General features: G+C 46.0%; 1 protein-coding gene across 1 annotated transcript in view; it reads left to right on the top strand.

The window, feature by feature from the left end:
* The window catches only part of LOC138513733 (uncharacterized), a 440,991-nt gene that overhangs the window by 409,334 nt on the left and 16,014 nt on the right, over positions 1 to 15,643 (top strand). Inside the window, exon 18 of the mRNA XM_069628814.1 lies at positions 6,353 to 6,441. Coding sequence (XP_069484915.1) covers positions 6,353 to 6,441 — 89 coding nt within the window. The remainder of the gene's footprint in view (positions 1 to 6,352; positions 6,442 to 15,643) is intronic.

Here is a 15,643-nt window from a genome sequence, read left to right as displayed (position 1 = left end):
TCCCAAATTCAAAGCAGGAAAACCTTCGATGTTTTGTGGAATATCCCTAGCATCTCTTAAGCATTGAATTCTCTTCTATGGGGTCCTACTGATACAAGCCAGGGGGGTGAGCTTAATCTGGTTCCTCAACATTATAGTACCAATCAACAAGGTCCATCGAAGGAAACCGAATCCCCACAAAAAAAACAGAGCCCCAATTCACAAATCAAACATCCATAGATCAAGGATATAAACAGAAGACTGCCCACTGACTGGTTATTAAATGCAGCGATCATCCATTTAACACGTATGATCTTAACAGAATGAGTATACTTAACATCTGTGCTGAGCTCCCTGCACTAGCAAAAATATCGACAGTAGATATTGACCTGGTAGAATTCCCAAATCAAGATAACCTGTCTGAAGCGCGAATGCATTTTAAGTCAGCCTTAGTGGCAGATGCATTCTGGGAATCTAGAAAAGTGTTATTTGACATGGGCTTTCTACTCACACAAGAGACAATACTAGAAGAGCAGTTGAACAAGAAATACAGACCTATGATATTTATAGTTAATAGTAAAGATTCCCAATTTGATCCCAATAATCAAAGAAAGTGGCCTCAAGCATAACAATCCATAGGTACCAATGATATAAAACTTATTTTGTGGAATACCAGAGGCCATAACCATTTTTTAAACTCAGTCACTGGAGCATGGACCAATCAAGACATTATTGCTTTTCAAGAGACCTGGTTAGTGAATTCACTCTCATGAAGTCCTGATAACCCCAGCGGTTCAAATTGTTTTGTCTCCAGCCTAGTGGTGGTGTGGCTTCTGGTGGTGTGCAGTGTGAGGAGTCTGGAATGAAACTCTCACACAAGTAAGCCATGTTTTTGGTTAAAGACTTTTATTGAAAATTAAAGGGTTGGGTAAAGGCCTCTCTGACTCTGCTCTAAGAGGAATGTTCCTACCTAAACCAAAACTAAGCATCTGTCTGTGTCAGGATGCCAAAATCAAAACTGTCCTCGTGTCCAAAAGTCCTATTCTGACCCGCACTCTATAAACTAAACAAAAAGGAGAAAAGGGAAATGTCTTTAGCCTTTCAAGCCTTTTGAAAAAGTGTTCGTAAAGAAAGAATAAGTAGTTCCAACTCAAAAGTTCAAGCATAAAGAGTCCTTATTCCAAATTACTTCGACAAAGATGAAACCAGAGAGACCTCCCGGTGCTGTGTGCTTACCTTTAGGTCATACAGACTATCATATTACTGTTAACAAACAAGGCTGTATTTTGCATATGTTTAAACAAAAATAGTATGAACATTATGTGATGATGCAGTGATTTAATAATTCATAATAAAGTGCATAGTGAGGAAAACAGATTGGTGTGTAACAAAGCCAGTGCACTTCGGACCATTGTCTGTCATCGGGGCGGACTCTATCGTCTTGCATATAAAACTAGAATCATCAATGACTATTAGAAGAAAACACAGAATGACCTACATCACTACTGTCCTAACTAGTGAAATCCTTCTCATCTAGAAACCATGAACTGTTGACAATAACATCATCAAGCACAACTCCAGGGTGTGTGTATCCATCGCATCCAAAAGGAGGATGGTTGTGGATTTTTCATAATACACAACCTTCCTCCTTTTGTATACGATGGATGCACACACCCTCAAGTTTCGTTTGATCGTGTTATTGCCAACACTTCATGGTTTATGAATTAGAAGGATTCTGGTTTTATATGGAAGATGATGAAGATTCAGCTCTGATGATGGACAGTAGTCCAAAATGCAATCAATAGAGGAGCCCTACAGCCACAGAAAAATGCAACATACCCCCAAAGGTGAGTAACAGGGGACACCAACAGGTGATCCCAACAAAGAAGTTAGATTGGAACAGCTGCATTTCATAGCCTGCAGAGGTAGCCTCGGGAGCAGCAGCACGAAAGGATGCGACTTTCCACCGGATGGGCAGAGGTCAACACTGGATCACTACGAAGATGATTTGATGAAGTAAGGCATTCAGAGCCACACAGTTGAAAAAACTGCACATTGAAGTCCATGGGACCAGGGAAGGATGTGGTTGCCAAACGGATGAACAAAGTAAGTAAAGACCCTGACCCCAGGAAATCTAAGCAATGAGCCCAGCTGAGTTGGAGGGACCCCCTTAAGTTGTGCATGCATACAATGAAACTGAGGCTCAGCACTTGAGATTGCGGTTTCAGCATAAGTGACGCTAGCCTAGCCAGGATTCACCAAATGAACCGTAGAACTAAGGGTCCATCAGAGGCAACCGCCATGCTCGGATGAGGATGTAGGGTTTAATTTCAAAGGTCAAGGAGCAGATGTGAGTCCTGAAAGTTGCAGAGTCTCAAAAACACTTCCCAGAGGACAGATCCAGCTGTCCCCACTGGATCAAGGGAAAGGAGCACCGGACATGGTTTCTTCTGGTTAGGAAATAGGTATAGGTTCACTGTCGGGTTTCCAAGAGTCCAAAAGATGCTGGAACATCGCTTCAGCTAACCTCCTTGGGTCCGTTATTTCCTCTGATGCTTCAGGATCAGATCACAGCACTTGTCAAAGTTCATGGTGCAGAGTGTAATTTTTATGCCAAACCAGATGGTAGAGGATGACCCCAACCACTAGTTATACACATGTGCATTTGAACAGTGGGTGGCCAGTCAATTTGTGCTGTCCAACACTATGAGCATCTTCACTGGGAACATCTGGCGATGTGGTTTCAGACAAATCCCAGGGGAGGGGGCTTTTCAGGCAGCAACAAGCATACCCAGACTTTCTTTTGTTAGCTTATAGCCAGAGCCCATGTCAGGAAATGACCCTACATGGACCTTCCTGGTTTTTACCCAATCACTCCCAAGGGTAAAAAGTGCAGTTGTCTGGATGCTGGATATCCCAACACAAGACATTCCCTTTTGGGAGTCTCCAGGAAGCAAATGCTTAACAGCCACTATACACATATACTGCCACCATCCAGAACCAGTACTACTGTATGGGTCAGGGTGTTAGGCCTGCCGTGTGCATACAATTCCTATGTGTGGCACAGCCCCACTTACCTGCATATTATTGGCCGGTCTATCAGCGGTGGTGGCTCCTCCCACGCTGGTCCGACATGAAAACGATGATGCCAGGATGCGGACTGTGGGAGGGGGGCGTCCCGCACCACGGTTCAGCACTGCCATGATGTTTTCTTCACTACGATGCAGAGGCCCCACCTCTTGGCTGCCCAGTACATCTCTGAGCATCCTTAGTTACCAGGGCAGCGTGTCTCACGCTACAAGGCGAGATCACACTATAAAAGGCAATAAAGGGCTAGGGGTCGGTGCGTCTTAACGCTCCTTACCAGTCCTGCCATTGTGTCTGTCCTGGCCACGCAGTTTACTACGTGCCTGCTTGCTACCTGCTCCTTTCCTTGGCCCTGCTTTCCTTTTTTGTTTTAACCCTGGCCTTCCTGCTTTGTTTGCTCTGTTGGGTCTCTTGCTTCTTCCCATACTCCTTGTCTACTCCTTTTTTTTGTCTCCTGGTTGCCTGCTCCTTGCACTGTATCATAGTACTGGGGGTTCCCCCCCATCCTATCCATTTGCTGCCTTACCCTTTTGGTCCAGTTTCCACCTACTGCAGCAATTCAGTGGTGACCCTGTGGTTATACCAGTGCTTTGTCATTCTACTACATGTTCGGAGCCAGGAATGATACTCTTGACACAAAGGATTCATGCTTTTGGTCAAAGACTTTTATTAACAAAAAGAAGGGGTTAAGAAAATGCATCTCTGTCGCTGCTCTAAGAGTTGTTTCCCTACCTACAACCAAAACTAAGGTTGTGTCAAAGTCAGAATGTCCAAAGCAAAACTGTCCCGTGTCGAAAGAGCTATCTGGCCCTCACATTATAATAAGCTAATCTCTAATGTGAAAAGGGTAATGTCTTTGGCCTTGAGTGGTTTATAAATGTTCAAAAAGGAAACTACAGAACTCCAACATAAAAGTTTCAACAGGATAAAGTTCCTTATTCCAGAGGCTGGTTCCCTTCCCCTGGATTCTTTCCCCTTGGTTGCTCATTCAACAATATCAGTTCCCTCGGTTTCTCTTCATCAAATGTACAAACAACTTTGCTTTCTCTCTTTGGCTTATGAGGATACCTGGTGTACTCTCCTGCTAGATTTCCACTCCTCCTCCTGTGGTTAGTGCAATGTTTTTGCTAATCCTGATTTGCTTTTCTCAGTACCTCTTTTCTTTTATGTATTCCTTTTACAATGTTCAATCTGTCTTTGCCTCATGTACATTTCCTAACAGGGCTTCCCTTTCATGCACATTTGCAATTGCCTGGTATACTCTCCTGCCAGGGCTTTCTTGGATGCACTCTCTTGCAATTGCCTGGTATGGTCTCCTGCCAGGGCTTTCTTAGGTGGGCTGTGCACACCTCTACAGGTAAATATTCTCTTGTTTCTGCTTCTTATAAAAGTTTATGTGCTTGGCATTCTATCCTGCCAGGGCTTCTTTTATCTGTGCATCATACACACTAATCATGAAAACCTATCTTTCTCTTGTTCCTTCTTGGTACGAAATGCTCATTCGCTCTCTCTCTCCCTTTTGTATACTTTGTTAATGTTTATTTGGTTCTGGTGCGATCGCCAATACGCCCTGGCGTCCCCGCTTCCTCTGGGTGGATTCACCTGCTTATTTTCCCTCTCTCTCATGGTCAGCTGGCAGCACATGTTTGGTGTCTCCTCTTCAATTGCTGTATTCGCTTCCTGGCTGTTCACCATCCCATGCTCCCTGCTAGGCTACTCTGCTTCATGTCTTCAGACTCTGGTACGGTGAAGGCTGCTTCCAAACACCTGTGAACGTCTGAAAGCCCCTTGTAGGCTTATTGCTTTCCTGTGCTCTCTGCTGGGCTCCTCTGCTTCGTGACTTCAAGCTCTGGTAGGGCAAAGACTGGTTCCAAACACCTGAGAACACCTGCAATCCCTCTTTTGGCTCTCGGTGTTCCTGCAGGGTCACATTTCAGTCCTGGAGCTTGTCTGCTCCACAGCTCCCTCTCCAGCCTCACTTTCTCTAGGCTCATTCCGACAGAGGCAGCTTTCTCTCTCCAGCAAATCTCACCCCTTGTCAGCTGTTCCACTGGTTTAAATCTCCCAGGCATAGGTATTTGCGCGCAAAGACTAGTGCGCAACCTGTGTTCCTGGATTTCCTTGATCTGCATTCTTCCATTCACCTTCCTTGTCACAGTTCTTTGGTGGCTCTGGGAATGGAAGTCCATTCTTCAATTCTTATAAGTAAAGTCTGGAAAGTCTAGGTATTTGTTCTCTAAAGGTAAGGCAGTTGTAGATGACTTGCACATAGAAGCTGAGAAGGTATTTTCCTGCAGTGGATGAGGGGAGGTGTTACAGTAAGCCATTAAGGCTTTAGGCAAGGATGGGGTATCCTTAAAAGAAAATGGGGGATAACATGTCTTATCCGATGGCACCATGACATTCTTCCAGACGTTATCTTCCCCCATTTGATCCTTCCTCATATAGCTGCTCCCAGGGTCAGGATCAGGTAGCGGCCGCTGTCCCTTGGACACACAGGGAGAGGTCACAACTGGGAAAGGAGTGATGACACCATCAGATTCATCACAAACACCTGTACAGAAGATCTTTGGCGACCCTGTCAGTGCTCTGCACTGTTCCTGTGCCACAAAAACAGTGGTGGCATAACGTGGCATAGGAAGCTCGCCCAAGAGGTCTGCAAGTTCCCAATTTTCCGCAGAGCCTACTTGCTGAGTCTCATGTGATACTTACACTGCAAATTGTATCACGACTGCTCCCCCTGGGTCCCGTGAACCAAGAAAGACTCCAGGTGCTCAACAAAAACGTGAATTAATTCTTGACACAGGGTACTGACTCAGGGAGACAAGGGGGCCCATTGACAGTATTCCCCATCTTTCAGGGCCATACATTTATAAGTCGTCTTCTCAGTGAGTTATAAATGGAACTCCTCGCCTGTGGGAAATGGTCAGGAGATCATAAAAGACAGCAAAACTTGGAGGAGATTCACAAAAGTGAGTTAGAGAGGACTTTCTTGGTTACACCCACATTCTCCAAGTGACATTGATCATGTAGAAGCATTGATCCAAATCTATGGAGGCCTCTTGTGCTTCGGACATGTGCTTCCATAGTGTTTGCTCCATTTATACCTGGGATAGAAAACAGGGTTGAATGGGATGCAGGTATTTTTGAGGGAATAGGCGACATGAATGATAAAGTTGTATTTGGATCAAATGAATATAGAATGGAATATCTATGCAGGAGGAAACATAATGAGGGCTGTTTAATCCTACTGTCTAACCTGTGCCAAATAATCTGTCTTCCACAGGAGCAATCGGGAGAGCTTTATGCCGCACACTACCCCGCTGCTCCTATCGCTAAAGAGGAGATCATGAATGTTTCGGGAGCAGGGGACAGGTAATGCCACTGTACAAATGCACTGTTCTTTGTAATTTAAGGATATTCTTCACTCACTGCAATATGTGGTGTCTGTACAAAATTTCAAACAAAAAACGAATGCACAAAAATGCCAAATACGGCTATTTAACAAAAAAAATGAATTCTCAAAATGTTATGTAATGTTAAATGTACTTATAAAGCGCACCGTCACCAATGGAATTGGTCCCCAGGCGCTCTGGCGGATCTGTAAACAGGAAGGAGGGTGGATAGGGTTAGTCGGGAGGAGGGGAGTAGGAGAGTGGGAGAGGTGGTGTGCTGTTGGCAGCTTCAGCTCGGTATACACCGAGTGCTGGGCTTTGGTGCAAGTGTCGGATCGGGCAAGACCTCATGTGCTGTAGGTGCTGGTAATGTGTTGTTGATGCAGTGTGGTAAAGTGCATGCGGATTGCTGGCTGAGAGATGGTTGTATGAGTTTTGTGTGGCTTGAGTATGCAGAAAATTGAGGGTTGGGATTAGTGGGGTCTGTATCCTGATTCAGGTACTTCTGGTTCCGTTTGAGCTGTATCCCTGTGGGTGGGGTTGTTGCTGGTTCCGTGTGGGTCGTCTCGTTGTGGTGGTGCTGTGCGGATCCAGCTGTATCATAGTGAGCATTGTATGGAGTGATGTGTGTCTGAACCTTTTCTTCGGGTGTGGGACTGGGTTGGTTCTATCTATTCTCTTGTTATCTAATGTGACACTGGTCAGTTGACGCTTTGAATGGTTCAGGGTCAGAGTGCTGTTGATGAGGCGTCCTAGTGCATCTGTCTTGGTCAGCCTGTGTATTCAGTCGTTATTTTCCTTCTATCATGACTATCTTTCAGTTAGTCCTTTGGTTTCCGTGGGGAGACTTCCTTAGGGCTATTGTTTAGTTGTAGTTTGTGTGTGATGGCACATTGTGCTTCCCGCTGTATCTTGATGAGCATTGTGTAATGTGGGTTCTTATTCTGTTTCTCAACCTCTGAATTGGAGCTAATGGCACAGGGTTTCATATTCCCTTGCTGTCTGCCGTGATTAGGTCTGTTGGGAATGGCTCGAATTTAGGGTCAGGGTCCTATTGATCCGTCGTCCTGGTGTTTCTGTCTTCGTCTTGCTATGTATTCGGTGCTATTACGGCTATCTCTCGGTTAGTCGTTTGGTATGTTGTGGAATATTGTCTTAGGGTTTGCTGTCGATTGCTTGGTGTGGATCAGGTTGAAAATGTCAAACAAAGGGAGCAGGGGTTGCGGGGGTGCCCCCCCAATGCTCTTGTTCGATATTGAGGGGCTGCAGGGGTGTCCCCTGGTTCCATAAAAAGGAAAGCGGGGGACAAATAAGGTTTTCAAGAAAGAAAAACACACTATGCGACAGCAGTTCACCTCTCAATGGGGAGGCAGAACTTCCATCACAGGGAACGAGCCATGGAGCGAAACAGCAGCAAAGTTAGCCGCAGAGGTATGTTTTTATGGGGCTGGAGGGTGGGGGGATAGCGGGAAGGGGTGTACGTGATTATTGCATTACAGGCATTTCAAATTCGTCATTTTCGAATTCGAAATTTCTGAAAACGAAATAATCACGTGCATCCCAATATGATCTACCTAAGGCCACTTGAAAATAGAAACATGAAGAAAGGGAGGACTTTAACCTGCAAACAAAGCTGTCAGGTTCTCATGGATACAGTTGTGGGTTGTCGTGAAGAGCCTGTGCTCGCTACTCACTGCACTCATCTGGAGCCACAGGCTGAACTGTTTGTAGCACTTTTTGTGGATCGTTTTTTTTGGGCTAGTCACATACAGGGCTGTTCGATCTCTCGTCTGGCCTGCCCACACACCCGATTGCTCATATAAGTACCACTCGACAGCTGGAATTGGTGCATGGCCACTTAGACACACATTTATCGGCTGCTGGAGAGTTTGGACCTATGTTGTGGTGTGTTCATTTATGATGACACCCAAGATGGCTCCTGTACAGTCCTCCTTCACAGGGCTACAGTGAGTGATATTCGACTACAGTGGCTGTGTGGACCACGCTGATGGGAACAAGCCTGTAAAGGCTGCCCCGTTTTCGGAGCAAAACAATTCTGAAATCGGGCAAGAATGGAGCAAAACTGAGCTGATTGTCAGCACCATTTGCCACAATCATTTCTAATAACAAACTAAAAAAAAACGTTTTTTGTGCTTCACCTTAGAAGATTGGTATCAACAAAAAAAGACTTTGAAAAATGTTCAGCATAATGGGTGTGCAATGGTGACGTGTATCACTGGCTGCAAATGTGTCTGTTTCAAATAGATTCCTACCTCAAACGCCCCGTAAAGCACAAAGGTGATGCCTTTTGTTTGCAGGACGTGATGTCACATTGTCACAACGAGAGAGAGAGAGCACTCGAAAAAGTGAGCCGAAAAGTATCAAGATGGTACTGGTGCATGAATACATCATCATCTTATTTGGTTTAATACCACATTAGTGGTGAATGAACACAGGAGTCCATCTGGAACACCTGTCGCGCTCTCTGCGTCTGCATTGCTCTTGGTGTTTCCAGGGTTCATGGTCCTGCAAGTTGTCGCTGCTGCAAGGGGTGGCACTGGCCTTATGGCCTTATTGCAGGTGCTTCTTCCTATTACTTTGTCGGCATCACAGCAGTCTCCTCTTGGTCCAAACACCTCTTATTGGCTCTCTGTGGGGACCTGCTGATTACTTTCACTAGCCACCTCTTGAATCCTCCTGCAAAATGTTTTTCTTTAACTCCTTGAAGAAGGTGTCTTGTTCAGACATCCCCCTCACCTTTTGGCCACTACCATTTTTTCCTTTTACTGGGTCACCAACCATGGAGCCATTTCAAACATGCTGGTCCCTCCTTGCCATCATACATGCCACACAAACCATGTGGACAAGCAGGTTGGACAGTTCACTGCCATGCTGCTTGCACTTTCACAGGGTTTCATGTGAAACATGCATCAAGCAAGAATAGGGAACTCAGGGTGCCAACGGGTGCTACCGCCCTCGTAATGTAACCTTTGGAGGTGGTAAATGGGAGCCACCCCCACCCCCGCCCCCACCTCCAGTTCTTGCTTTGAAAATGTAGGGGGCATCAGGTGTCCAGTCCAGAGAAGGACCCGCTCCCCCTATATCCCATAGAGAAGTGTCTCCCCTAGGTCTGGGTGGAAAAAGGGATACAATGAAGTCTCCTGCCTCACTCTGAAGACTTCTAGTGGGGTAACCAGGGATGATGGGTGCTGCCCCAATATAGCAGATGATTATCTCAGAGGTATTTAGGGGATCTCCTGATCACCCACACTTAGTTCCCATTGCATGCCAGGGCACATTCACCGAGAACCCCCACTCATCTTACAAGCCACTGTCCCTTTATCAGCAGTGGCTCTGCACCTTTAACAACTTGGGATTGAAAACTAATGGAAAGCAGTTAATTCAATAAGTACACAACCACCCTGCGCAGAGCAACCACAATGATCAAATAGACTGATTTTTAATCTGCAAAGCACAGCCGACACGTGTTTCGACCTCTTTTTTTAAGGCTTCAGCGAGATTTGTGTCCCCCAAACAATGGTCAGAAACTCAGTCAAAAGCTGGACAAATATCTAATTGGCCCAGCAGTCTGGTAGAACACAAATATTGTGTAGTTACAGTGAGCCTGCCGTTCGGATTAAATGCAGTTATTAATGCAGTCTAGTAGATCGTGGTGGTTTCTCTGCACAGTGTGGATGTGTACTCATTGAATTGTTACTTAGGACACTTGTTGCAGAGGGTCCGTTTTTGCACGACCACCCGCAGCAGACTCAGTCCATCTACCTCTGTACTCGCATCCTTTGAATTCCTTGACTTGTGCAGCTGGTTATAGTCTAAATGCCCCTTTTTATTTTATTTAATAGCAAAGCAGGTGACACAAGTTGTCTTCCGACCATCAGAAATCAAGACGAGATACAGTTTGGGGAGATCTGCTCGTTCATAACATGACTCACTCATAACACAATAAGCTTTTCCTTCTCTCAATCTGTCTTTGCTCCATGTTGTCTTTGAGTGAGAACTCTCTAGGTGGTTCACAGAGTGAGGTCCGGGTCAGCCGAGACCGGTCATTCGTGGAGTGACCTCAGCCCGCTGAAACTGTCTCAGTTAATGCCGGCTGCTCTTTCTCCATGTGTGAAGCCGATGCCCAAAACTGCAGGAATAAACAACTTCCTACGCCTGGCATCCAAATGATTGTCCAGACGCCTCCCTAAAAAAACACCATAAGGCACATCCTGCAGCCCTGAAGAATCCATAACACAGGTGTGAAATACAAAACACCTACCCAGCCATTTGAAGAAGTCTGTTCCACCAGACCCTCCATGGACACGGGTGAAGATTTGCCAATCCAAGTCCCTCACTTATTGACTCATACTTGCAAACCCTCATAGAGAACCCAACCCAGGGGGAGGGGACCTCAGGCTATATAAGCCCATGCTTGCAGTTGAGCTGTGTTGGTGTTTGGAGGAGATTGTAGTGAGTGTGGGTAGACAGTTGGCAAGTTTCAAGGATGACCACAGAAGGCATTTCATGAGGAGGATGAGGTTCAAGCCCAGGGAGGGAGAAGGAGGTGGTAGAAGGAAGCTGAACACCAGGAGAAGGTGACAGGAGTAAGAGAGCAGGGGAGGAAGGCAGCATCAGAAGGAGGTTGCAGTTGTAAGAGAGGAGGAGGAAGGTGAACAGGAGGGGGTGGCAGATATGAGGAAGAGGAGGAAGGTGAATATCAGGAAGAGGTGGCAGAGGTGAGAGAGCAGGCAGAACCTAGTGAATATCTGGGAGGGCGATGAGATGGACCTAAAATGAAGAGAAAGAAAGAACAGAAATGTTCGACAGAGCAAATCTCACCCAAGGCAGGTGTAAGGAACTCATGGTGGCAACAGTAAAGACAGACGCATGTGATCACAGTTCAAGGGTGTTTATTAAACTGTAAATGCAGGGTGGAAAAACACCTAATCTAAACCTAAATCTTAGATGGGAGCAAGCTACGACCATCAACTAATAATAAGGCAGTCCTAGTGGCATTTTGTATAATTAAGGGGCCTATACTAAAAAAAAATATTGCCAATCCTTACAACTAAATACAAAAAGAGTGTGGGATAGGATTCACAAGAAAGAAAGAAGTATTCACAAATGATAAGTCGGGATGTGGCAGCTGGGGGGCTCCCTTCCCCACGTTTTGAGCACAGGACAAGGCAGGACTCCTGAACACAGCACACACTCAAGCTATCCGAGCACGAGACGACAGTTCCGTTTTCAGCTATCAGGACCTTCAGTGGTTAAGTCTCTTTTCTAAAAAAAAAAAAGTCTCTTGCCTCCGAGGACCTGATGTGTTCAAAATAACAAACAAAAAGTTCCTTTCCAAATGTACGTAGGGTAATTACTTTTCACCCCCGGGCTCAGACCCCTCTCGAATATCAGCCGCCCTCCTTCGGGTTCACTACAGCTTTTTCTCCAAAAAATTACCTGTGGCATTCACAAAACATAATGTCTTTTTAAACAGTTCACTGTGGACATACCGTGTTGGATTCACTCTTGTCAACACACTGTTCATTGGGACTTCAAGCTTTGCCCCGTTCTATCGGCATCACTCCATCGGATTAATTCTTGTCAAATAATGTCAATCACACAGTTCTTTCTCTTTTCTCACTATGCAAGATTAATCTCCCTTAGCTTTCTAATTACGTGCAGGTCAAAGACTTTTGACTGTACAGGGGTTTTTGCTAGACCCCTGTATGACCACTTTGACCTTATGCTTACGGCTCTCCTAGGGCCTTCTGGTATCTGTAGTTTCAACAATGGTGGGATCAACCAGAGTCTCTCGAATAAGCACCCAGGTGGTGCGGACCTCTCTGCAGCTGGTTTTCCCTTAATGTTAACAATTCTTTGAACTTCGCTTAATTTGCCGTTAGCGGCTTTTGTTCAACACAGTAAGGGTTCTTATCGGTTCTCCCCTCGACTCGCCGGCTGTGATGAACTGCTTGGCTTTTCTTGTCTCTGGAGTCAAGGACGGTACTACGGTAGCAAGCGTCTCTCCCTGTTCTGATTATCAGTGTAGGCGTGCTCCGTGTACCATTGACATCTGCTGCAACACATGCTGGCTATTGTTTGCAGTCTTGCGATTCCTTTCACTGAGGCTTTGCGGGTCTGGGTTGGAAAGGCCAAGCTCCCTTCTCTCCTTGCCACCCCTTTGGTTCTAGAAGCCTTTCTCCTCCACTTGCACTGGCATACTGGGATAGCTGTCTCGTCATGCGGTTTGCCTTGCTCTTAGTGTGCTCTCGTGCTCCACCTTTTTTCCCTGTGGGAAAGGGAAAGGGCAGATAGGTGTGTGTGTGTGTGGTTTGGTGAATTGCCTGACTCTGCCTGACCCTTGTGTTGGGACATGTCAGGTAAATGGCTTTAGTGTTAGTCCGTTGTCTTTTGTGGTGTAAGAAAGTGTTTGTGTCGGAAAAGGGCGGGGGGGGGTTCTGAGTAGCCTATGTGGTAGGCTGTGGAAAAGGTGTTATAAGAAGGGGGATACTGAGTCTCACCCGTCGGTGTCCCACTTCCACTCCCAGAGGACCCCTCATCCAGCTGATCCTCCCTCATTGGTCTACCCCCAGGAACTGGATCCAATAGCAATGGCTGTGTCCTGGCCACCTGGATGACAGATCCCGGGGACTAGTCAGGATAAACCTTGTCATTGGCCTCATGCCCTGGGATCATCTCTCTCCAGCTCTGAAATCCCTTCATTGGCTCCCAGTGGATGCAAGATTTAAATTTAAAACCCTCTGCATTGTCCACAAGGCTTTCTGGGGCCTTGGTCCAACATTCCTTCAACTATCCCTCCGTAAATACCTCCCCTCCCGTGCCCTTCGCTCCTCTACCTCAAATTCCTTCAGGGTCAGTCGTTTTTCAAGGAAACAAGCTGGGGGTAGATTTGTCTTTGGCTGGGGCCTCCCTTTGGAACAGCCTCCCTGCCACCTTGAAATTCGAGGAGAACCATCTCCAGTTCCGGAAGCACCTTGAGACCTTCCTCTTCGCTTCTTCCTTTGCCCCTCTTCTCCCCTGCTGACCTGTTTTATCTCTTGGCACTGTTCACTTGGCCACCCACTGTCCTTCTGGTCCAGGTACCTGCTCATCCTGCCTCCCTCCTGCACTGCCTCCGGGCCACCCAATGCACTGGGATCTGTATCTGTACCCATACAGCCCCCCCACCTTTCTTCTGCACTTATCAGATATACTCTATCTGACCAATCATGCACTTGCCACTTGCTAGCTGCACTACCACCTCTTCATTGCCTGTATTTATTTATTCATTTTACTTATTATTTATTCATTTCTCTCCTCTGTTCTGCACTTTCCACTTCTCCCCCTTCCACACACTTTACCACTTTTCCCTTCTCCATGCACTTGCACGTTCTTAATGTCACTGGGCCTAGTAAGATTGTTGTTTTTGTTTTTTTTTGCTCTCCATTGTTCCCCTCCATTTGCTTGGTCGCGCTCTGAAACACTTGTGTATGAGCACGATATAAATAAAATATCAAATCATACCTTCAGGTTTCTCACACAGGGCATAATGGCAAGAACCCGATCTGAAGCAGCTGGATCCATGCTGGGAGGAGGATTGAGCTTGTGGCAGGGAAATAGAGTAAGGTTCAGCAGAGGCACAGGTGGGAAGACAAGAGGGCTAGAGATCAGTGGTGGGACACTGTCAGATTCCCCAAGTACATCAGGACCGGTTCTTCTCCTGGGGCAACACATGCGCCTGGCCAGAACGTTCCAACTCTCCCAACTATAGGGGATGAGAGCCACTGATGGATGATGAGTGCTTCGGAGTGATGAGAGAAGAGCAGAAGAAGGTGGTGGGAAATCCTGAAAGCCAGACACCCCAAAACCCAAACAATATAGAGGATTAGAGAGAAGCCCACATTTAACCTAGGCACAGAGGTGTGAGCATTGACCTTGTAAGAAGCACACTAGTCAAATATTTTTGTAAAATGATAACAGATCTGTTTTATCCCAAAAATACTTGTTACTTTTCTTTGTGTACCCCACTTAGCTAAACAGAGCCTAGATGTATGCTCGGAGGGCCCGTCAATACATTACTTTTTTTTCCCCCACACAGGCTTTTACTTTGCATCTCCTCCCTGCTCTCCTTGTCTCTCTCCCTGTACGTCACTACACCTGCGCCGCCCGACAGGCAGAAGGTACAAGTAACTATATCCTCCTTCATTCTTCTCCGCCTGTGTTTTCATAGACTTTCTCCCTCCTCGCGTTTCTACTTTTTGCTCTGTTTTGTTTCTGTTCTTCGCCCATCAACTCTGCTCAGCGTTCTCCCTTTGTCTGTTTGCTCCGTCTCTTTTTTATTTTTTTTGGTCACTTTTTCTGTTTTTAGATATATTTTTAATTTGGGGGGCTTTTATTTAGGGGAGCTTGAGTTATATAGGGGTTACCCCTAAATCCGGTTTAGTCCCTTTATTTCACCCTTTGTGTTACTCCCCTGCCCTCCTAAGCCTAGTAACATTGCCTTTTCCTTCATTCTTGGGCCCCCTAACACCATTCCCAATTCCCCTACACTTTCTGTATTTATTTATTCATTCATTCATTTGTAAAGCGCACTGAATCCAGGGGCATCTGGGCGCTGGTAACCCTAGTTACAACCTTGCATTTTAGTTTCTGCTCTTTGGCTTTTTTTGTTCTGCTTGGTAGGTGTTCGTTTCATAATGTTTCACCAGGTTTCAATAATCCCCACTATCGGGTTTTTACGCCAGAGTTTCTGACACTTGATTTTCAGACGGTAAACCTAATGCTGCTTCCCTGATGGCCAGGCCAGGAGAGAACATCTAACTTCGGGGCTCATGCACGTGTGACACAAACCAAATCAGAATGATGATGCTGTCAGAAGGCAAGATTTACTTTCCCACAAGTAATGCCAATGTGTCCACAAATGTTGCTGTGTTATGGCGAAAGTCTTTTATACTGCACACATCTCCACATAGTGGTCTTAATGTCCCAAGCCTTGTCAGTATAGAGGCTAAGTGTTACCCCACTCAGGGGGTGAAAAGGAAACCGGGGGGAAAAGATGAGTGGGACAAGACAGGTAGACATATGTTCAGGCATACAGAGAGGTACAAATGCTGGGTGTATGATAATGATTGCCTGGATGCATTTAAACATATTGGTGTTTTGATCAAAATAATTGATCA

Source organism: Ambystoma mexicanum, chromosome 12 (genome assembly GCF_040938575.1).
Source record: "Ambystoma mexicanum isolate Mex_15411 chromosome 12, UKY_AmexF1_1, whole genome shotgun sequence".
Classification (NCBI taxonomy): Eukaryota; Metazoa; Chordata; class Amphibia; order Caudata; family Ambystomatidae; genus Ambystoma; species Ambystoma mexicanum.
This window is presented reverse-complemented; position numbering and strand designations above follow the sequence as displayed.